At 37.6% G+C, this 25663-nt stretch overlaps 1 protein-coding gene across 13 annotated transcripts in view; it reads right to left on the bottom strand.

Annotated features, from left to right (window-relative positions):
• Nucleotides 1-25663, bottom strand: part of LOC128692052 (Na[+]-driven anion exchanger 1) — a 369866-nt gene that overhangs the window by 33117 nt on the left and 311086 nt on the right. For 11 of the 13 annotated variants that reach the window (XM_070085267.1, XM_070085266.1, XM_070085273.1 and 8 more), the window contains one exon: nucleotides 23526-23631. In XM_070085267.1, the coding sequence (XP_069941368.1) occupies nucleotides 23526-23631 (106 nt within the window). Of the gene's footprint in view, nucleotides 1-15977; nucleotides 17384-23525; nucleotides 23632-25663 lie in introns of those variants that run through there. The other 2 variants (XM_070085268.1, XM_070085276.1) reach the window with 1 other exon arrangement.

The raw sequence follows: 25663 nt of genomic DNA, 5'->3' as shown, positions 1-25663 counted from the left end.
AGGTTTGAGTCAATGAAAAATAAGGTAGCTTCAATTCCTTGGATCAGGACACCTTCACCAACATCAAACAACTCTCTTGAAGGATTTGGAAGAATTAAGTGAATGTTAAGTAGTTTTGAACCAAATGAAAGAATAATTATTGTGGGAGATTTTAATGTTAAAGTGCAAGAGATCTATAAAGACATAATAAGAAAGTCCAGAGTGCAAAAATTAAATGACAATGGGAGACCTTTAACTGAATTATGTTGGGGAAAAAAAGTCTGTAATTGGCAATATGTTTTACATAAAAGAGGCTCAAGAAGTATATAGTGTATGAAGAAATGTGCAACAAGTGTAGTTTGATAGACTGTACTGGAACATGAATGCTTGAAAGGTGGATGTCTGGACATACATGTTATTAGAGAAGTGACTGATATTACTGATAATTATTTAGTGGTAGCTACAGCAAGGGAAAGAGAAAGGTGTCAGTGGGGAAGAGAATGAATGAAACATGGGGACAGTAGGGATTTGAACAGCTATTGGAAGAAAAGTTGGCTCAGGTGAACATGAAGTTGGGGAAGTACCATGTAGATTTAAGAATGCAGTGCTGGTGTGCTGCAGAGGTTTATGGTTATAAGAGGGTGGGTGCCAGATGGAAGAGGAATGATCAAGGAAAATGGCATAGTTGCATAGAATGTTAACTTTTTCACTGTCGAGACCCCTGCTCACAAACTTGCTCTCAGTGTCAAAGAATTCAAAAAAAAAAAAATTTTTCTTATGAAATGATAGAGAATCTTTTCCTGATGGTTATGGCACCAAAAGTACAAATTTGATGGAAAACATGGAATTATGTTCTCGCAAAGTTAGATGTCTCAGCAATATATACACATCAGTGACTTCACCCACTAGCTATTTTGCTAGAACTCCATTTGTTCTATCGGCTGAGTATAAGAAACCACCCATTTACCGATTTCAATTACCCAATAAAGTGGTCAGAAATTGCCAATTTGGCCAATTTCACACAAATTTCAAAAGATGCCAATTTCAAAATAGGGTCCAGAATAAACAATGCAGACATTCCTGGCACTAAAATAACATTTTCTTTGTTCACTAGTCATGTCTCCAGGCCCCTCTTATATTACTCTTGCTTTTCATTTGAATTTTTATTCACACAAAAATAGAAGATTTACTGGTATGCAGACTACTGCATTATTGTAATAATTGCATAAATAATATTAACCCATTCATGACTGCATATTAGACTGGCCAGTTGGACACGTATTGGATGGTGATGTCATTTGTTTACTCTTGAACATCGGCAAAAATTGAACATTTCCACTAGTTTGAGCTCAATTTCAAGGCATTTTTCATCGTGAAACCAATCAAAATCATCTCTATTTCTGCAAAATATCATCCATTCTATCAAATGAGACCAAGAAAATGAGAATACAACCATAAATACCATACGAAAATACACTTCAAAGTCGGTGTTGTAAACCAAAAACACAGAGTTTTTTTTCTCATTATGCACTGCGTGCTGCAGGATTTTTTTTATACTGCACACACTGACCATGCAGACCCATTCTCTCACATGTAGGGCTATCAACTTTCTCCTGCTAGATTTGAAGCCGCTAGAATTTTGGCATATTAATACGTCACCGGCGCTGGCTTGTAAGCCATACCTATATGTCACCGACAGTGAAAGGGTTAAGGAAGCGCAAAAGAAAAGCAAAGAGTGAGTAGGAGAGTCTTCATCAAATCAGAAATGGTTCTGATGAGATAGGCGAGATCCTAGGAGCAAATAGAACTGGTAACTAGAATGAAAGTAGTGAGAGTGTCAGATGGGGAACTGAAGGTACTGGAAAATTTATATTAAAGAATTGCTGTTTATGATGAAAGTGGGCCATTTTATACATGGGGCAGGGAGGAATAGGATCAGTTAAAAGGGTAATTATTATCATTATTATTAAAGGTAAAGCACTAAACCTGTAGGAGTCATACAGCACTTGGGGAATGGGAGGCAATCAAATTTGATCCAAGAAAGGAGAGAGCAAGTTTAGTTGAGGTGTGAGCAGGTGGAAGAGATATAGTTTCAGGATGGTCGCTTTTTATGATGAATATATACATGAAGGAGGGGTGTTAATGTTACAGTTTTATAACTGTAGTGTAAGCATGCCTCTGGGAAGACAGTGATGGAGTGAATGATGATGATGAGAGTTTTTCTTTTTTGGGCCACCCTGCCCTGGTGGGAAACAGCCAATGTGTTAATATAAAAATAAAATATACATGAAGGAAGGAAAGGCACCAAAGGATTGGCAGAATGCATGCATGGTTCCTTTATATAAAGAAAAAGAGGAGAGAACAGAATAAAAATTATAGGGAAATGAGTTTGTAATGTATATTAGTAACAGTATCCGCGGATTCGGTTTCCATAGTTTCAGTTATCCAGGGTTTACCTCAGTCCAAAAATATTAAGGGGGTTGCAATTTGAAGTTTCATTCTTTATTTACTGTCCAATTTCATTAATTTTTTAACTGTTTGAACAGAGTGCATAAAACATGGTCTTACAAAGTTTCATTAACCCTTTCAGGGTCGACAGGCCCTCTCCGAGACTTGTTCTCAGGGTTGGCCAAATTTCAAAAAAAAAAAAAAAAAATTTTTCTTATGAAAAGATAGAGAATCTTTTCCCGATCATAATGACACCAAAAGTATGAAATTTGATGGAAAACTTATGGAATTATGCTCTCGCAAAGTTAGCGGTCTTGACGATGTTTACGCATCGTCGATTTTGCCCACTTTGGGCCCTATTTTTGGCCAATTCCTGTGTACTAGTCAACAAAAATCATAACTATTTCTCTAGAACTCCATTTTTTCTATTGAATGAGTACAAGAAACCACCCATTTACTGATTTCAACTATCCAATACAGTGGTCAGAATTTAGCAATTTTGCCAATTTCACACAAATTTCAAAAGATGCCAATTTCCAAATAGGGTCCAGAATAAACAAGAAAGACATTCCTGGCACTAAAATAACATTTCCTCTGTTCGTCAGTCACATCCCCAGGCCCCTCTTATATTTCTTTGGCTTTCCACTTTCAATTTTTATTCTTACAAAAAATAAAAGATTTACTGTTATGCAGACTACTGCATTAGTGTAGAAATGGTATAAATAATATCAGCGCACTTGTGAAAGAATATTAGACTCACCAGTTGATGTGTATTGGACACTTGGCATGATTTGTTTACTTTTGAACTTTGGTAAAAATCGAACATTTCTGCTACTTTGAGCTCAATTTCAAGGTACTTTTCATTGTAAAACCAGTCAAAATCATCTCAATTTCTGTAATATGTCTTCCATTCTATAAAATGAGATCAAGAAAACTAGAAAACAATAACAAATACCATACGAAAATACAGTGCAAAGTCGCTGTTTTATTCCAAAAACACGGTCAAAGTTTTTTTTTTCTCATTATGCACTGTGTGCTGCAGGATTTTTTTTATACTGTGCACACTGACCACATAGACCCATTCTTTCATATGTATGCCTACCAGCTTTCTCCCACTAGATTTGAGGGCACTAGAATTTAGGCGTACTAGTACGTCAAAAACCCTGGGTAGTAAGCTGTACTAGTACGGCCGAAACCCTCAAAGGGTTAAGATCAGTCAGCAAACAGATGAATAAAAAATATAGTGAAAATTGAATTTGGCAGCAAGTGGAGACATACTGGCACTGCCAAAAGTCAGAAATTCAGTAAGTCAATCAGTCAATAAGTCAGTCAATAAGTCAAGTAATTAGTCAGTAAATTAGTCAGTTAGTTAGTCAGTCAATCAGTCAGTAAGTCAGTCAGGTAGTCAGTTAGTCAAGCAGTCAGTCAGTCAGTCAATAAGTAAGTGAGTCAGTCAAGCAGTCAGTGCAGCATCAGGAGCAGCATTAGCTGGTTGTTGTGGCTGAAGGAAGTGGAATATATTTTATTATTATTTAATATTGGTAATGTTTTATTGTGCATAATTTATCAGTTAAACTTTATCATAGGCATGTATGTCAACAAAAGATGACTTGTATATAGGGTTCGCTATTATCCCCGGTTTCAGGCATACACGGTATGTCTTGGAATGTATCACCCACGGATACTAGGTGACTATTATACAGTAGAATTATTATCAAGAATTATGTGAAAGACAAAGTATGATTGGACTGACAAAGTATGTATGAACCAACAAAGGGTATGATTGGACCAAGTATTTTCTTTAAAGCATTGATGTGAGCAGTACTTAGATAAAGGTAAGGCACTATTAATTTCAGTTATGGTGGCAGATAGGAAATTATTATTATTATAATCAAAAAGAAGCGCTAAGCCACAAGGACTATACAGCGCTGCAGGGCAGGAAGGAAGTGAGGGCATCAGGTGGCAAAAGGGAGATGGATGAGCAACAGGTTACGGATAACAGCGGGGCAGTGGATGGTGAAAGGGTAAAGGGCAGCAAGAGACTGAACCAGAAAGGGCTGAGGGGAGTGCGAAAAGTATCATCAGAGTTTGTGGAGTAAATCGGACGTTGTCAAGAAGTCAATGAGAGAGTCAGGATTAAAGGAGGGTCCATCAGCAAGAAGGGAAGGTAAAGAGAGAGTAGTAGAACGAAGACGACGTTGGAGGTAAATTCTGCGTGCTCGTTGATAGAGAGGGCAGTCTAACAGAATGTGGCTAATCGATACTGGAACTTGACACTGCTCACAGAGAGGAACAGGGTGCCTCTCCATGAGATACCCATGAGTAAGACGAGTGTGGCCAATGCGAAGGCGGGAGAGAGTGGTCTCCCAACTTCGGCACTGATGACAAGAAGACGGCCAGTAACCTATGCTCGGTTTAATAGAATGAAGTTTGTTACCGAGCAGAGTTGACCAACGTTGTTGCCAACGGGTGCGAAGGTGGGTAGCTATTGCAGCAAAATAGTCCAGAAATGGAACACCTCGATAGGAAATTGGTAGGTCATATACTGCTGACCGCGCAGCAGTGTCTGCCTGTTCATTGCCCTGTACGTCGACATGACCAGGGACCCAACAAAAAACAATATCTTTATGTTTGGTAGAGATACGGCGTAGCCAAAGTTGGATACGGAGAACTAGGGGATGAGATGTATCAAATTTTCGTATAGCCTGTAGAGCACTAAGGGAGTCTGAGACTACTACAAATGATGACACAGGCATAGATGCAATACGAATAAGTGCTGCAAGAATGGCATACAGTTCAGCAGTAAAAATGCTAGCTGAAGATAGTAAATGCCCTCGTACGACGCTGTCCGGAAACACTGCTGCGAATCCGACGCCGTCTGAAGACTTAGAGCCATCTGTGTACACAGCGGTGGCATGAGAATGGGAGTGGAAGTGATCAAGAAAAAGAGAGCGGGAAGCCACCGTAGGCAGTTGAGCTTTCGAGCAAGGGAGTGAGAAAGAACAGACCCGAACAGCTGGAACTTCCCAGGGGGGCAGGGAAAAGTGAGATGCTACATGAACATATAAAGGTGGTAACTGAAGGGAAGACAAGAGTGAATGTAGGCGAAGAGAAAAGGGACGGAGCAAACAGGGGCGGCGAACGAATAAAGAATGTCTACTAATATCGGTGACCATTCTATAAATGGAAGGATTGTGTAGATCGTGAGAGCGTACATAGTAACGAAGGCAATGGGCATCACGGCGATCAGACAAGGATGGAACATTTGCTTCTGTATAGAGGCTCTCAACAGGGGAAGAGCGAAAAGCACCAAGGCACAAACGTAAGCCTTGGTGATGGATAGAGTTAAGGCTAGAGAGAGTAGCAGGAGAGGCCGCGGAATAAATCTGGTCACCATAATCGAGTTTCGATAAAACGAGGGCTGAATGTAGGTGAAGCAGAGTTCGACGATCAGCTCCCCAGGAAAGATGAGCAAGGGTTTTAAGAAGGTTTAGCCGGCTGTGACAAGTTGCCTTCAGAGAGGTAATGTGAGGTTTCCAGGTTAACCGACGGTCAAAGAGAAGGCCTAGAAACCTGACTGTATCACGTTCGGGGATACGGGAGCCATAGAGATACAAAGGATGATCGGAGATAACAGAGCGTCTAGTGAAAGTAATTTGGTGAGTTTTGGTACTTGAAAATTTAAACCCATGTGTGGTGGCCCAAGTGGAAACACGGTCGACCGCATGCTGGAGAGAAACTGCAATAAGGTGACAGTCAGCGCCTGCACAAGCAATAGCGAAGTCATCAACATAGAGTGATGACCAAATATTGGGTGGAAGAACAGAGGCCAAATCATTTATAGCAAGGAGAAAAAGTGTTGTGCTTAGAACACATCCCTGAGGGACACCTTCAGCTTGGACGAAGTCCGGGGAAAGAACATTATTGACTCGAACATGGAAATGTCTGTCAGTTAAAAAGTTCTTAAGGAAGGATGGTAGATTGCCTCGGAGGCCTAAGGAATGGGCCTGGGCCAAAATATTATACCTCCAAGTTGTGTCATATGCCTTCTCAAGGTCAAAAAATATGGCAATAACTGAGTGATTATTCGCAAAGGCATTACGAACATACGTATCCAAGCGTAGTAAGGGGTCTATGGTAGAACGACCCTTACGAAAGCCATATTGACTAGCGGAGAGACTGTTGTGAGTCTCTAAATACCACATTAAACGTCGATTTACGAGGCGTTCCATCACTTTGCAAACTGCACTTGTAAGAGCGATGGGGCGATAGTGGGAGGCATCATGTCCTGTAGTACCCGGTTTGCGGAAAGGGAGAACAATGGCAGATTTCCACAGCTGGGGAAGAACTCCTTGTGCCCAAATAAGATTGAAGAGGTGTAAGAGGACTACAAGGGCTGACCGATGTAAATGTTGTAACATACGAATATGAATGTCATCAGGCCCAGCTGCCGATGATCGGCAGGCTGAGAGCGTTGCCTCCAGTTCTTGAAGTGTAAAAGGCACATTATACTGTTCTTCTCCGAGAGAAGAAAAGTCCAAGGGTACTAACTCTCTGGCAGACTTTGAGGAAAGAAACGAGGGGCATAGATGGAGCCCTCGGGAAATACGGACCAGATGTGTGCCAAGTTCAATGGCAACGTCGAGAGGGTTTGCTATATCAACACCAGTGACCCGTAGAACAGGAGCCGGGTCAGGAGAGTATTTACCACTCAATTTCCTCACTTTTTTCCAGACTGCACTCATAGAAGAAGCAGAGGTGATGGTGGAAACATAGTCTCGCCAACAAGTGCGTTTAGCTTCACGGATGACACGGCGAGCGATCGCACGCTTCTGCTTAAAATCAACAAGTCTCTCAGCGGTTCTATTGTACCGGTACCTGCCCCATGCAGCACGTTTCAAACGTACTGCACGAGCACAAGCAGGAGACCACCAAGGCACGCACTTCTGAGAATGCCTGCCTGAGGTTTGGGGTATAGAATGAGAAGCTGCGGTATAAACTGATGTCGAGAAGATGTGTAGGAGCTCATCAATGGAGGATGAAGAAGGAACCTCACTAAAAGCAGTGAGGTGTGAGTAAAGATCCCAATTTGCCCGATCAAATTGCCAGCGAGGGTTACGGGAAGGTGGTGAATAGGAAGGAGAAGTAAGAATGATCGGAAAATGATCGCTGTCATGTAAGTCTGGTAGAACAGACCAGGTGAAGTCTAGTGCAGTGGAGGAAGAGCAGACTGATAGATCGATGCAAGAGAGAGTATGAGTACGAGGATCAAAATGGGTGGGAGTACCCGTATTTAAAACATGGAGGGGGTGAGAGGCAAGAAAAGCCTCCAACTGAATGCCACGTGAGTCACAATGAGACCCCCCCCAGAGGAAATGGTGGGCATTAAAATCACCAAGTAACAGAAGTGGTGGTGGTAAGGATGAAACAAGAAAGGCAAAGTCTGGGATAGAAAATGCTCGAGAAGGAGAGAGATATAAAGAACATATTGTAAACCACTTATTCAAGTGGATACGGGCTGCAGTGTAATGCAGCGAGGTATGGACAAATAGTTGACAGTACGGAATATCATTGCGTAGAAGAAGGGCACTTTCATTAAAGGTCCCATCTGAGAAAGGATCCGAAGAATACAATAAATTATAGCCTGAGATAGGTTGGAAAACAGCCGAGTGTAATTTTGGTTCTTGTAAGCAAGCACCAACAGGGGAAAACCTGGAAAGCAACATCTGAAGCTCACCCCGATTACCCCTGAGGCCGCGGATATTCCACTGTAAATAGGCCATGATTGGCGATGAAGAAAATATCAGGAATCTGTAGGTAAAGGCACCTACGGACTAGAGGGGTTAGAAAAGTCAACGTGTGGTGGCATTGGAAGATGTTCAAGTAGCGAAGGAACGGAGCGTTGCGAAGAATGGGGTTGTGAAGATGGAGGAGAGGGAAGAGAAGGAACAGGAAGTGAATCAGTGTCCATTGAAGGTTTAGTCTCTGCAATATATTCTGAAATGGCTTCAAGTGTTTCTGAATTCAAAGATGTATGGGAAACCATATTGGAGATAGGAGGAGGAGGGTGAGTAAAGATTGGGACAGTAATGGACTGTACCAAAGTAGAGGGGGAGGGAAAAGTGTAAGGGACTGGAGATGAAGTGTGGGGGGGGACAGAAGAGGTAGAAACCTGGGAGGTGACAGAAGAGGGAGAAACTTGGGAGGGGACGGGGGTGGAAGGCATAGTACGAGGAGGAGGGTGAATCTCCACACTTGTAATAGAGCCAGAGAGAGGGGAAGAACTAGGTACAGAGACTGGAAAGGTAACGTGTGGAGGTGGAAGAAGGGAAGGAAGGGGCAAAGAAGATTTGAGCAATGTGGATTTTTTGGACTTCTGAGTAGAGGGGCGATTGGTATTAGGTGTCGTACGAGGTCTTGTCGATACTGGGGCTTGTGAGGAAGGACGCGAAGATGTGAGAACAGACTGAGTTGTAGTCGGGACGTCAGAGCCAAGGACAGCAAAAGGATTAGATGCCGTAGTGGCTATGGGAGGGGTAACAACAGAGGAGGCTGCAGAAGATGGGACCCCAGAAGTGGGGGGACGTTTGGAAACACGAGAATAAGAAACACGGGGTAGTCTCCCTTGGAGGCGGAGATGAGTAACTGCCATAGCATAAGGGAGACCTTCTGCCTCTTTGAGGCAACGGATTTCACGTTCATTTAAGTAGACCTGGCAACGGCGGGAGTACGAAGGGTGAGCTTCATTACAATTAAGGCAAGATGGAGGTTGACTGCAAGATGTATTAGAATGGTTGTCGGCACCACAGACTGGGCATTCGGCCATAGATCTGCAATATTTCGCTGGGTGACCAAAACGCCAGCAATTTCTACATTGTTGCGGTGTAGGTATCACCTTTCGAACTTGTAACCGATGTCCCGCGACATATACAGAGGACGGGAGTTCTCGGCTGTCAAAAGTTAAACGAGCCACATTGCAAGGGTAACGTCTCCGCCCCCGGGCAGGAAGGACATAAGTGTCTACTTTGAGGATTGGGAGATCCTGGAGTTCCAGCTGTTCAAAAATGTCATTGCCACATGACTGGAAATTCTGTTGGACTATGGTATGGGGCAGAATGACAGTACCACTACAAGAATTGAGAGAAAGATGTTTTTCAATAGTGATAGGAGTAGTATCGATATTCGAAAGGAGAGAAAGATCATGAGCTTGGGTAGCATTCTGGACAGTGACGATGCGTGTACCGCTCTTGAGAGCGTGAAATGAAATATCTCTGCCAACATGACGCAGGAGCGCTTTGGCAATACTATGGTCAGAAAGGTAGGCAGAAGAAGAAGTTGGTCTTAAAGTAAAGAATTTAGTCCATTGTGTGGTCCGAAACTGAGCGTGGAGAGGGAGTGCTTGACGTGTCGGTCGTTTCCGAGTAGAATGGGAAGGTAACGACGGAGCATCATCAGGAGATTGACGTTGGCGTTTAGGAGTAGGACCGGAGTTGGTCCGGCAGGAAATGGGTGGGCGATTCGAAAATTGCCGTACCGTAGAGGGAGAAGCCGGAAGCATAGTCAAAGGAGAGCGGAGTTCAGACAAATCGAAGGAGTCAGTCGAAGCCCCGGTACCTGAAGCGGGTGAGGAAACAGCACCAGCAAGAGGTACAGGGGCATCAGGAGTGTCCGAAGAGTGGTCTAAACACAAGGCAGGGTCAGAATGGGGTGCGGTATCAAGAAGGGGCCCGGGGGTAGTGGTTTCATGGACTAGGGCTGCCATGGTTAGGTTACTCCTTTGCTTTTTGTTTTTAAGAAAAAAAAAGAAAGAAGAAAAGAAAATAAAAATAAAAAAAAGAATAAAAAAAGGGGGGAGCGGGGAGGAATAGTTCCCAGGAGGAATGAAAGGGCCGGAAATCCCCCTCCGCGCCCAAGAGGACTCGACACCGCTAGTAGCGCAGATGCAGCATGGAACCCGTGCCATACCCTACCCTTCATGCCAGTAAACCAGCAATCTGGGATAGCAACCTCACATCTGCCGAGCTACCTCGGTGGACAAAAGAGAGGGCGGCCGGATATCCGCCACAAAGCATACCTCCTTCAGCCACCACCCCCGGAATCCGAAAGGTGGCTTCCAGAGATACACCCGTCGCCCAAAAGACACCCAAAGCTACTCCGGGATACCGGAGAGGGATCGGGACATCCCCAGGCAATCCAGATTCCACGGCAAACTACGCCACCGCCAAGAAACCTCAACGGAATGGGATGGACCCCGGTGTCCTTTCCCCTACCTAGGAACTAGTGCGCCTGTGGGAGAAATCACGAAGGCCAAGAAGAGGAAGGGCAAAAGGGAGGGGTGAGGAGGAGGAGGAGGAATGGAAAAAGGGGAGGATGGGGAGGATGGGATAGGGGAGGGGAGAATGGGGGGTAATTAGGTTCGGTCTGAGGAAGAAGACCGACAGGGCTAATTCCTCAGACCAAGAGCCTCTTCACCACGCCAAGGAGCCCCCCTTGAAGAGGGGCAGATAGGAAAACAATGGTAGGTATTGAAAATGTATGGAACAGGTGGAAGGCTATTAAAAATTTTGAAGAGTGTTAGAGTGCTTAGGTTATGGGGGCTAAGGAGGCAAGTATTTTCCAACAAATGTAGTTATTGTATGTCAGATTGATGGGAAATGACAATTGAGAAAATTAATGCATTTAGATATTTGTGAGTGGATGTGTTGGTAACTGAGTCTATGAATAATGTAGTGAATCATAGAATAATTGAAAGAAAATGGTAAATGCCATAATCCTCGGTTGGTAGCGCACTCAGTTCACACATTGAGGTCTGTGGTTCAGTCCCTGGTACAGGTGGAAACATTGGGGCATATTTCCTTAAAAAAGACACCTGCTGTCTCTGTTCACCTAGCAGTAAATAGGTACCTGGGTGTTAGCCAACTGGTGTGGGTTGCATCCTGGGGACAAAATTAACCTAATTTGCCCAAAATCCTCTCCATAACCAGGGGCTTTCTATATAGTACATCACTGATGTCAGCTATGTCTTTTTAAATTTTATGTACTTGAAGAAATAAAAGATTATTATTATTATTATTATTATTGTTGTTATTATGTCAATGGCAGCTAAAAGGCAAATGTATTATTGTGCACTATGATACATTCAAAGATCATGCCTCACACTCATATCAACATGTTGATATGGGTGTGAGGCATGATCTTTGAATATTGCAGTGACTAGGAGGCCAAAGATAAAGATGTCTTGTGTGAAGTTAATGTATGGTGTAAATATTATAAAGAGACTAAGGAGTTTAGAAAAATGAAGAAAATTTGGCAGTATAAAGGGTACAATCCAGAGTGTGAAAGAGGGGTTGTCAAGGATGGAGCAAGATACTTTGGCCAGGATGGTGCATAAATCTATGCTGGATGGATAGAGTTGGGACATCCCAGGAATAAATAAATAAATAAATAGTGGAGAAGAATCCTTCCTCCATAAGCCATGCATGTATTAAGAGATGACTAAAATACCAGGAGCAAGGGGTTAATAACCCCATTTCTTGTATAAATTACAAAATATAAAAAAAAATCTTTGTTTCTTCCTTTTTGGGTCACCCTGCCTTGGTGGGAGGCAGCTGTTGTTAAAAAAAAAAAAAAGTACGTATATGTACATGTATTCATGTGTGTACATGCATGTGTGCATGCATGCATGCTTGCTCACCTATGTGTGGCTGCAGTTGAATCTCAGTTCTGACCCTGCTTTTCAATTTACCACTTGCCAGATTCACTCCCTCCTAACTTCAATAAACCTTATCGTACCTGCCCCTAAAGCTATGTATGGAGTCTCCCTTCACCACTTCATTATTTTCCAACCAACACTGAGACTTAGAAATAAGAAATACTTCCCGACATAGCTATGGCTCATCTGTGTCCTGAACCTCCAGCTGTGTCCCCCAGCTCCAGTTTCTCACATGTCATTCAGATAAACCAGAAACAGTATTGGTCCTAATACCAATCCTCACAATCCTGTTTTGACATTTCTTCCTGGACAATCAACTCTTGCAGAAATAACAGGGAACCTATTCCACTGGAATACGTTCCCTGTTATTTCTGCCTACACCTCAGGTTTCTTCCCTATTCTCTTGTGAAATACAGTATCAAATGCTTTCCTGAAGTCTGAGAAATTTCTATTCACCCATTCTCCTCTCTGTCTGTCTGTCTGTCTGCCTCTCTCTCTCTCTCTCTCTCTCTCTATCTCTTTCTCTCTTATCTCACTTCTATTACTATGTCAACAGGCTGGTAAGACAGTATTTGCCATCCCTGAACCTGTGCTGGTTATTGTTTATGAAACCACTTCTCTCAAGGTGTTCTACCACTCTCCTGACTATCTTCAGGGTCACTGGAGCTGTAATGTTGATATACTTCTGGAATGAATGATGGAGAATGTGTGTGCCTATTTTTTGGGTCACCCTGCTTTAGTTAGAAATGGTTGATTTGATTAAATAATTACTTTTTTTTATATCTGAGGAAACCTACATCACAACAAGCATCATTCAAATTTACCATGAGAAATGTACACAGCACCAAATTAAAAGTAAAAGCTAATGAAAAACTACCCACCAGTATAGGATGATCGTCGGGTGTGCTCAGGCATCATGGCGAGGCTCTTACTCATACACATGTTACCAGCTACCTGGTGCTCACTTTAGTGTCACATTGCAAACTATCTTATGAGGGTTAACTTAGAAATTATGAAAGAACCAAAAATATTAAAAAAAAAAAAAAATACTTGATAAAAGTTATATTTAACTTTAGACATCATACATGTTACTACAGTATTAGTACAGTATTACATTTTGATGTATATATCATATATGTGTCACTGTCACTCATAATATTTTTTTACAAGTGTAAATACCAGTTTAGTACATTTTTTCATATTTAGTAATAAAAATATGTTCCTTTTAATTAATTAAAATTGGTAAAGTAAATCCAGTAAGTTAGTCTGTGAATATTAGGCATAAATGTTCAAAAAGATTATAGCACTGAAACGTTATTATGAAAAGTTGAAAGTAATGGAAAAACTCCACATATTTGGTGAAATGCCTAATATCTTCAGAATTAATTCCAGGTGCCTTAAACTTGACTCAGTTATAACACCAGTGTAAAAAGATTGTCTTATTTTGAGTTATTACTCATGATAATGAAGTATGGTATAGTAACAAGTAACTATTTTCAAAACAGACTGAAACTGCCATAGGCAAAAAAAAATTATACATATATAGGTAAAACTAAGAAAAATAAAAAGTAATTTGGTGGTTTATTTAACACTGTCCATATTCTGTAACACTGTCCATATTCTGTATACATTATTGAGGAAGAATATTGAGGGGTCTATATCAGACAAAATGTAAAATGGAATGAATGATATTTGTAATGAATTAAACGATAAAACATAAGAGGAAATTATAATAAACAATAAACACAAAGTTAAAACAAATGGATGTGTACTGCCAAATAATATATATATATATATATATACGTATATATATATATATATATATAATATATATATATATATATATATATATATATATATATATATATATACGTATATATATATATATATATATAATATATATATATATATATATATACACACACAGTGGAACCTTGACTTATGAGTTTAATCTGTTCCAGGAGCTTGCTCGTAACTCAACTTACTCATATATCAAATTAATTTTCCTCATTTAAATTAATTGAAAAGCCATTAATCCCTGGACTCTGGAGAGACGAGAAAAAATTACTTGACTCTGATACTATTATCAACTGTACAGCTCATTTATCTATCACAATACATCTAATATGACATATTAAACAATATAATTAACACAGAAACATGATATATACTCTAGAATGAATAAAATAGGCCGATTCCCACTGGCCGATTCCCACCAAGGCAGGGTGGCCCGAAAAAGAAAAACTTTCACCATCATTCACTCCATCACTGTCTTGCCAGAAGGGTGCTTTACACTACAGTTTTTAAACTGCAACATTAACACCCCTGGAGATGGGAAGTACAGTGCCTGCACTCTGAAGGAGGGGTGTTAATGTTGCAGTTTAAAAACTGTAGTGTAAAGCACCCTTCTGGCAAGACAGTGATGGAGTGAATGATGGTGAAAGTTTTTCTTTTTCGGACCACCCTGCCTTGGTGGGAATCGGCCAGTGTGATAATAAAAAACAAAAAATATGGTGGCAGAGGCAGCGGCGGAAGCGTCCTCCATTTCTGTCCCAATTTGACTATAATATCTTCCCATGTTTTTACTGTAAGAGAAAATGGAGTATTTTTGAGGCTAACTGCAGAAGATCACTAGTTTTCTAAGGAAATGCTGAAACAATGTATTTATAAAGAAATATCATATAAAAACTGTTTATATAAAGTGTGGGTGGGGGATGCTGAGGGTGGGGGATGTTGAGGGTGGGGGATGCTGAGGGTGGGGATGTTGAGGGTGGGGGATGCTAAGGGTAGGGGATGCTGAGGGTAGGGGATGCTGAAGGTGGGGGATGCTAAGGGTGGGGGATGCTGAGGGTGGGGGATGTTGAAGGTGCAGCTTACGATGCATTTCCTGGTAAAGTCCATGGAAATCATTGTCTTTTTCTTCTCAGCGCTGTTCTTTGCATTTATTTTCTTAGGACCCATGGTTAAAAAAAAGAAATTTGGCCAAACAACTGTAAAAAAATGCAAACAAGCATGAGAGAACTGCTCCCACAGCGATGTAAATATGTTTATGATGTTTTGGCTTCAGTTGTGCCATCTAGCAGCAGTATTCTGAATTATTATGCATGTATTATATATTATTATTATTATTAATTTAGGGAATTGAAGCTCTATTGTTATAATAATGATGGTAATAATAATAATATATTATTATTATTATTATTATTAATTTAAGGAACTGAAGCTCTATCATTATAATAATAATAATAATAATTATATTATTACAATTATTATTACTAATTTAGGGAACTGAAGCTCTATCATTATTATTATTAGTATTATTATTATTATAATAACGAATGCTGCCAACTCAGTTCACTGTTTATCTTGCTGTGGGAGCAGTTCTTTCATGCTTACATTTTTGAGAATCATTTGGCCAAATTTCATTTTTCTAAGCATGGGTCCTATGAAAGTAAGTTTAAAGGACAGTGCTGAGAAGAAAAAGAGAATGATTTCCATGGAATTAAAGCATGAAATCATAGATAAACAAGCAGTGTCCAGGCTTTGGGTTGAGGGGAAAGGGGGGAGGGGGAGAAGCTGGCTCATAACCCAAGAGCAAAAAATTGACCCAGGGATGGCTCGTATCTCAAAAAATTCATATGTTGGGACACTCATAAGTCAAGGTTCCACTATATATATATATATATATATATATATATATATATATATATATATATATATATATATATATATATATATATATATATATATATATATATATATATACTATATATATATATATATATATATATATATATATATATATATATATATATATATATATATATATATATATATATATATATATATATATATAATGTGTGTGTGTGTGTGTGTGTGTGTGTGTGTGTACAATCTCAACCAAAATCCCTAGCACTTACATAAATATAAATGACCCTTGCTATAGTCAAAGCAACATATGCAGAATGACCCAAAAACATTCTAGTTTTCTGACCATATAGTATAAGTATTTAGGTCGCACCCAATAGCAATGTTCACACATTGTTTCTGACTACCACTTAAAGGAAGCAGTTGCCTCCTGCTTGCAGTAAGATAGCATAAGAATGTGTGAAAAACGAGGTATTACTGAACAAGCATAAGCACATTGAAAAAAAATACAAGATAAGCCAACAGATAAAGATGAGAGAGAATAGAGTAAATGGTATGCAACTGAAAATAGCAATGTTTGAAGGCTAGTATCAAGTTTGAAACTATGTGCTGTACCACCAACTAGTGCAGTAATATCACTGTAACCCAGAAATTATATAAATAATACAGTAATGCAAGTAAAGAGGGCAACCCTTCATTTCTCCCCTATGAGTGCTTTCACAGGTTAGTTGAGGCAAAAAGATTACTGCCTGTAGCCAAATTATAATTATACTACCAGGCATTTAAATTAATTTCATGTAATTAGCATTTACTTCCAGTTTCAAAAAAGAAATTACTTGATTAACCTGATTTCACATAGTTTAAGAATATCTAGTGCACTTCAGAAACCATTATTAGATTATTGGCAGTATCAAATCAAGAGAAATTTTTTTTGCTGATTTTAATAATATACTGTGCTTAAAAGCATGTTCTGAAGAAATGAACAGTCACCTATCAAAAACTAACTTTGTTCATGATATTCAAATATGACTAATTTATACTTTCACACCCACCATAAATCACAAGATTAACAACTATGAGCTTTAATAAGTAACCAGAAAATTTTATTGTAATACTAATGACAATTTCTCATTACACTCAAGGATGCTACTCACAAACAAGGCAAATATTATGCCTCTAAATTTATCATTAGAATATTTGGATTATGGAAGGACAAATATCTATAATTAGTTGACAACTCTGCCAACATTTCTGTGACTTCTCTATTTCGTGTAATACCTTTGCTCTGTAATACTATGCTTAGTACAATTGTTGGCACTGTAAACATTATCTAAAATACTTAATTATTGTGAAATTAATAATAGCTAGAAGCATTAAAAATTGAAAGATCAACAGTAAGTTATGTCTGTGTCCTTAAACCTCAAAACCTCCTCTGTTTTGTGATCCTTAAAGGAGAGACACCAACAGATAAATGTCACTTTGCAAAGCTGAACACTGTACAAAACTCCCAATGGTGTATTTAATATTTCTTTTAATTCAGTCCAGGGCAATTCACTGCTTAGCAATGGTTATTTATTACCTTGAGGTGCTGAGGACCTATAAAAGATAAAAATATATTTTTTTACCATTTCAGTGTATGTGTACACAATTAGGCTTCATGAATCCTTCAACATTTTAAGTGAACAAGAGAAGTTCGAGAATTCCAGCAATGAGTGTAATATAACAGCTAACATTGTTTCTTAAACAAAATATATACAGTATATATATCCTTTAAGAATTTGTTAATTTTGTTTTTTATAAAATAAATAAAAAACTGACTGAAGCTTTAATTCAGGGCACAACTGTCTTCCCTATGGTATGATAACCCTGAAGGAAGATGCCATGGACCTGAACTTATCTTCCCTTTCCTTGGACTAAACCTGATTGCTTCTCTTTCTCCCATTCACTGTATGACCCCAACAGGTTTATGACACCCCTTCCCCACCATGAATGCAATAATTATGCCATAATAGTCATAATACACATCTATCAATGTTTAGTATCCAAAACAAGACTGTTAATCCTCTGAATTTTGCTGTCACTCATACCTGACTGTTGAAGCCATCAACCAGGAAGCCTAGTCTGGGACCTGGTGTGGGGATGATACCCAAAAACCATTAACTAGTAGGTAGATAAGTAGATATGATATCTAAATATGTATCAAAAACCATTAACTAGTGGGCAGGTAAGTAGATATGATATCTAAAATTATGTTAATAATTAGTGAAGACCAGTGATTAGTTTAGACAGAGGGACCCTCAGTACTCTTGGCTATGTCCAAGCCCCAGGTTGGTATGTTTTGTCCCTGCCTACATGGTAATGCTGCATTGTAGTAGCTGTGATAGGTAGAAATAATACATTTCACAAAATACATTCACAATGCCAATGCACCACCTCTTGGGAAGTTAATTCGATATGATAGTATTGCTACATAAATACTGTATAAACAGTGAAGCAACTAGAGTAACTGCATGTAGACAAGAGATTCCTATTCCTGGGTGAAATTAATGCCACACAAATAGGATATACAAGCTTTAGGGGATATAACATTAAATATTTTTAATAACTTGAAATGCTGAATTCATGGCCATCAATAGTAATAAACTTTTAATGTGTAGTGTACCTACTGAATAAAAATTTCTGTATAAAATCTAAATGCTGTACATCTGCAAATTTTTCCCAACATGAATGTGTTGTGTATTTGTTAATAAAGGACACAAAACACACACACTTTACTAATACAGGAATTCCATTTTGACCTATCTGTTTTAGTACAACTCAGCACCTCAAGATGACTGATACTTTATCTAAAATATTTTCCAACATTACTAAAAAAAATTCAAATTTCAAATCAGGATTTATAAAAATTAAGCTGCCATTGTAATCTAATACTAGTGCAATCTGGAATGCTAATCAATTCCAGTGACATAAAAATAAATATGCATAACCTGTAAGAGGATCTTATGTGCAAACTCTTTTATATATATATATATATATATATATATATATATATATATATATATATATATATATATATATATATATATATATATATATATATATATATATATATATATACATATGTCTAATGATGCCTGATGGTGGAGAAACTAATTGCCCTATGGTGGGTCAATAAAGCAGCTACTACTGCTCTATAATTGTCACACACTTGTCACCTTTTTTCCATAACTCTCTGCTAAGCCTTAGGTATATTCCTTTCATTCATATATATATATATTAAATAATCAATCATCAACTATTCCAAAACTATATCACAATTTACTTTTAATATCTCAATCTTCATTTTATCCATCCTCTTCATTTCATTTCCTTTCAAGCTGTCAACTACCTGATCCACTTCCTCAACATTTTCCTCTTCACAGCAGAGCTTGCTCCTCCTTGCTCCACGCAAGAAACTCCCCACCTTGTTTTCATCATCGACATTTATTAATACTACTTCATCTTTTCATCATCTCCACTCAATATCACTGTAGCATTTCACAAAGTCTCTCAAGTTAGAATGGCCAGATTCATGATGTCCCTAATGCATAGTGTGGCCTGATGTTCAATTGTAGCCTTGTGCATGAAAGAATACAGCAATGTTCTCATTGCCTATTGGAAAGTTACTTTTTTTTCAAACATTCTTATTAAATTTGTGCCTGTTTCACATGTATACCCTTTTTCTACACACTGCTTGTGAGAGAAAATATTTACTTTTAAAAACATTTTCCTTGGATTTAGTTTTATTACTAATGTGTAAGTGTTGTGCACATGCATGCCCCATTATTGCCTACTCTTTATATTTTATGCTATTATTTCTAAAAAAATATGATATACATATACAATAATGCTATCAACTGATTCACAGTCAAAACAAACTCAAAGGACAATGTCGATAAAGTTGAATTTTCTCCTTTGAGAGTAGTGTCCATAAAATACATATACAAGTGAAAGTGGCAAAAATTTAAATAAGCAAGTGTATGAACACAAGATTTATGTTAGAAAAGAGAATAAGAAGAGTGGTGTGTTCTTACTGTAACATGCAAGACTGCCACCATAATAGAGATTTTGATAATCAAAAACTAGTGTTGAATTCTGTTAATAAAGGCAAATTACTGAATCAGATTTTATTGCTTCAGTTTAAACTTCATTTTACCCAAAGATAAATTTAATCTCAGTATATCAATTCATGCCCAGACCAGTAATAATTTTTATGAATTCACACTTAGAAGCTGGAGTGTATCATAGTCAGCAAGTGGGTAATAAGACACACATAGCTAAGGGCCACTTTATCAAGATGTTTCACCTACATCAAAATTTATCAAGTACATACATAAAATATCAAAACAATGACACATATATAGTGTTGAGATGTTCCATCTGTTATAGGTGAGAGATCAAGTCAGGTGTAGGTAAGGCCCACAGCAACCAAGGTCAGATAAAGTCGGGCATGATCTAGATCAAGAGGTCAGGTCTTGGTCAGATCTAGCCATTCCTAAGGGAAATAAATCTATTAAGGACCTACTAGTCAGAGACCTGTAGAACAGACAGGGTGGGGGTGAGCTGCTCAAATCAAATAGCTAAACATTTTAGATAAACCTATCACTAAAACCATTCTTGAAAACAGAAGCACAAATGGCCAGGATCTAACCTCTCAAGCTAGACCATGCCCACTATTATCTGACTGGTTGCCAAGGACCTTACCTGCACCCAACTTTACCTCCCATCCTTACACCTGTAAGGTTCCCTCACCTATAGCAGTGGAACATACTAACTTCCTCTGACCTCAGTTTCACCCAGCACCTGATATTACTTCTGTTCAGCACAATATATTTGTTATTGTTTTGATATTTTGTTATCTTGATAAACCCTTGTGTAGGTAAAATATCATAATAAAATGCATTATTTTGCTAGGTGTATGTTTTGAACCACACTTGGAAAGCAGAGTACCTGTTAATCAGGTCAACTGGGGGTCAAGTCACAATTGATTTTAGGTCATGCTAGACTTTAGCGACACCTTCCATCTATGGTCATTCCAGCAGATGATTCATGGGTTATGGGACTACTATACTGGTCCATGTCTTTCTTAATAGGAGTTTGCTATTATATATATGTATGTATATATACGTGCATGTACACAGCTCTAAGGCCTTTCACATTGTTGCCAGTGCTTTATCAGGAACAACTTTTATTTTTCTACATTTCTTACACTGTCTTGATGAGTTATGCCAGGGGTAGGGGGTGCCTAGCATATGTGGCCACGGTAGCCACGTGGCACTAGCTTATTCCAGAGATCTTACATCCTTAATCATTTCCTTTTAATCAAGAGATGGCAACAGTGCAAAAGGCCTAGAACTGTGTTTCCAACTACCTTGTAACCTTTTTTTTTCTGTGTGTGTTCATATATATACACACACAGAATATATATATATATATATATATATATATATATATATATATATATATATATATATATATATATATATATATATATATATATATATATATATATACAGTATATATACTATATATATATATATATATATATATATATATATATATATATATATATATATATATATATATATATATATATATATATATATATGTATATATATATATATATATATATATATATATATATTATGTCTTATAGTATCATTAATTCCAACTCGTACTGTATATGTTATTTTCTTTCGTATTTATGTTGTATGACTGAAAAAATTATACCTGGACTTGTACTGCAAAAAATAATTTATAAGACTAAGCACATGATGTTTAGAATTAACATGTACACATTGTCTCTTTAACAGGTCATAGTCAGTATTTTGTCTTTTGTTAAACTTACGTTCTACCATAAGATGTCAAAATTATATTACAATAAATAGCAAGCAAATATACCAAGTACTACATCAGCTGATTGTGGAAAACATGCAAGGAAGCTCCATATACCTTAGTCAGAGTCAAAGTCACACTGGACACAGGGAAAACTTTGGACTACCTTCTTCATAACCTTAATACAACAGTTAGCAGTGGGTTAGGTCTATATTACAAGTGTTCATCTATTAATTCTCAATGATGTGCAAGGTTACGAATTGCTGTTTCAGAGATGGCTGGTGTTTCTCATTTGCCCAATGAACAATGCACAGTACACTGTTGAAAATATATAAATAAGGAGAGAAGAGGTTAGCTTAGGTAAGGTTTGTCAGGAAACAGGACAAGTGTTTCCTGACACAGGTCTTAGTCACATGATGACCCATAGCTAGAGCTTTTGGTCATCTGACCAAGGCCTTCAGCTGGCTTACCGGTCCACCCCTTTAAAAATTATGGTCATAATTATAACTATTGTTATGAAAGAAGAGTTTACAACAGTATATTAAGAACTGTCTCAGTATTGCACCTCTGTCTACATTCAAAACCAGGAGCAACAAAATTAAAATGTCTAAACATTAATAAAATATAAATAAATATTATTAGATCATAAATAAATGTTAAATAAAATATGTATTGTCAGATGCAATACAAAACTAAGACTTGATAATAAAGGCATAACTCAGAAGTAATAATTAATGCTCCTGGTTTGAAAGAACATAAATAATTTATCTGTGCAGTATTAAACATATACAGTATCAAACTGAGAAAGGCATGGATATACAAGATATAACTTAAATTTTCCACTAAATTACTTTTGTATGTGTGTGTGTGTATACATATCTGTATTTATTTCTGTAGTTATATATTTGCAGGTATAAATAATTTTTCCATATAGTTTCTTAAATTTCAACCAACTTGGGTATTGGCAGTGATTTCAATCTTTCTTAATAATCATATTATACAACTCTGTGAGCTATTGTGTGGCATGTTTTTGAACCTTTCCTGTTTCATCTGCACATACTGTCAAATGTTATGTTATGTATGTGTGTACTCACCAAATTAATCTTGCAAGGTTCAGCTTCAACTCATGGCCCTGTCTTAACTCTTATTACACTAGCATATTTATATCAACAAATTCCTCTACTATTTCTTCGTCATCTTTATTCCAGGTTTTCAACTACACATGCTGGAAAAGCACTTTTTAATATCCCTGTACTGAAGTTCATTTGAGTATTTAGTTTTTATCTATGTCCATTTGTTCTAAGCCTTCCCATGTCAGAGTCTGTCCACCCTCACAACACCCATCTTTAATTATTATTTCCAATACTCTGAATGACCCATATGGGGTCATTCAGCTTTGAACATCAGTAACATATTCCCCCGGCACTCTTATTTTTATACATACACAGACACACACATACCAGAAACAAAGTAATAAAACACTGCATACTGTACATTGCATAATTTGTAATTTTCAAAATGCTATTAATATCAATATGAAAATGCACATTTTGTTTTACGAAGAATTAAAAAGAATGTTATTAGTAGTAAAATAATATAATACCAAGGTGTATAATGTTCTGGTTATCTTATTTCATTCTTGCAAGAGCCATGCCATTTCTCAGTTGTGTGACTAGATCAGCCAACAAGAGCCTTCAAAATGCTTTCAAAGGCTTAGTCTTTATTCCAGTATCAGAAATGTAAGTTCTGTATTGAACACCACTCCACCAGCCTTACACATAGGCACCAGCAGCCTCTATATGGCTGATTACACCTACTAAGACTGAAAGTTAGCTGATTCTGTCACAATTTATGGCTTCATCACCTTAATTGTTATCCCTTCGTCCTCTTCATCCTCTTCTGCCATCATGCTCAGCCTCTTCTTCTCCTCTTCATTAAGAGCATCCTTTTTGGTGCCACGTTTCTTGGTGCTGTGGGAGACACCAGCAATCAGTCTCTTTTAAATACTAAGCAAACTGCTTAAAAATATCCATGTATATTTCTTGTGAGTATATTTTCAAGTTTAATCATGAATTAACAATGGAAAGCGATGGTGCAGGTTATATACGATTGGTAGACAGGCATTTTTAAGATGTACATCATCAGTTATGGGATGCATATCTTTTATGTAATTTAGTAAGACATAAAAATTATAAATTAATATGGAGTTAACTGAAAATTAAAAATAAAGAAATAAAGATTTATAAACTCACCAATTGGAAGAAAAATGAAGTGATTTAATTTATATACAAAAATTTTTAAAATAACTGAATATCATGTTATACAGCTGCTAAGTAACACATGAGTTATGTAAAATGTACACATCATAATATTGTCTGTTTGCCTTAGAGATTATAAAGCAAATAATCCATGGAAAAACAATTATAATTGTGCAAATTTTACCAGCCATACATAGAAAATGTAGGAAAATGAGGGCAGTCTGAAAGAAAAAGCAAGAGCTATGCCACTGTTTCTTTGATCATATTGGTAGATGTTCCAACATTCTCATGTTCAACATGGTGGTTGTTCCAACATTCTCATGTTCAACATGGTGGTTGTTCCAACATTATCATGTTCATCATGGTGGTTGTTTCAACATTCTCATGTTCAACATGGTGGTTGTTCCAACATTATCATGTTCATCATGGTGGTTGTTCCAACATTATCATGTTCAACATGGTGGTTGTTCCAACATTATCATGTTCATCATGGTAATTGTTCCAACATTATCATGTTCATCATGGTGGTTGTTTCAACATTATCATGTTCATCATGGTGGTTGTTTCAACATTCTTGTGTTCAACATGGTGGTTGTTTCAACAGTCTCATGTTCATCATAGTAGTTGTTCCAACATTCTGATGTTCAACATGGTGGTTGTTCCAACATTCTCATGTTCAACATTGTGGTTGTTCCAACATTCTCATGTTCATCATGGTAGTTGTTCCAACATTCTCATGTTCAACATGGTGGTTGTTCCAACAGTCTCATGTTCAACATGGTGGTTATTCCAACATTATCATGTTCAACATGGTGGTTGTTCCAACATTATTATGTTAAACATGGTGGTTGTTCCAACATTATCATGTTCAACATGGTGGTTGTTACAACATTCTCATGTTCAACATGGTAGTTGTTTCAACATTATCATGTTCATCATGGTAGTTGTTCCAACATTATCATGTTCACCATGGTGGTTGTTCCAACTTTATCATGTTCAACATGGTAGTTGTTCCAACATTATCATGTTCATCATGGTAGTTGTTCCAACATTATCATGTTCATCATGGTAGTTGTTCCAACATTATCATGTTCATCATGGTAGTTGTTCCAACATTATCATGTTCATCATGGTAGTTGTTCCAACATTATCATGTTCATCATGGTAGTTGTTCCAACATTATCATGTTCATCATGGTAGTTGTTCCAACATTATCATGTTCATCATGGTAGTTGTTCCAACATTATCATGTTCATCATGGTAGTTGTTCCAACATTATCATGTTCATCATGGTAGTTGTTCCAACATTATCATGTTCATCATGGTAGTTGTTCCAACATTATCATGTTCATCATGGTAGTTGTTCCAACATTATCATGTTCATCATGGTAGTTGTTTCAATGGTCCTCATTATCATCATGACAGCAAGAGTCACACTTACATCAAGGAAGGTTTCTTTAGTTATTTTTTACATAAAAATGTTTAATGTAATGCAAATTTGGTATTGGCCTCCGAGTGGTTCAATAAAATTAGTGTTCTTATTTATTGTAATATTTCACATTACAAAACCATAAGTATTGATATGTTATGATATTAAGTAAATATTAATGAAATGACAACTTAATATTAAGAAATTTTAAGAAATTCAAGGTAGAAATATTAGAATATTTTGTGGAGGTCTCCCATTTACAAGCATCAGTATTAATAGTGTTAGCTAGACAATATTCTAAGTATTACCTCTTAT

This window comes from Cherax quadricarinatus, chromosome 15, assembly GCF_038502225.1.
Source record: "Cherax quadricarinatus isolate ZL_2023a chromosome 15, ASM3850222v1, whole genome shotgun sequence".
NCBI lineage: Eukaryota > Metazoa > Arthropoda > Malacostraca > Decapoda > Parastacidae > Cherax > Cherax quadricarinatus.
Note: the sequence above shows the minus strand (reverse complement) of the source record. Positions and strands in the feature narration are given on the sequence as shown.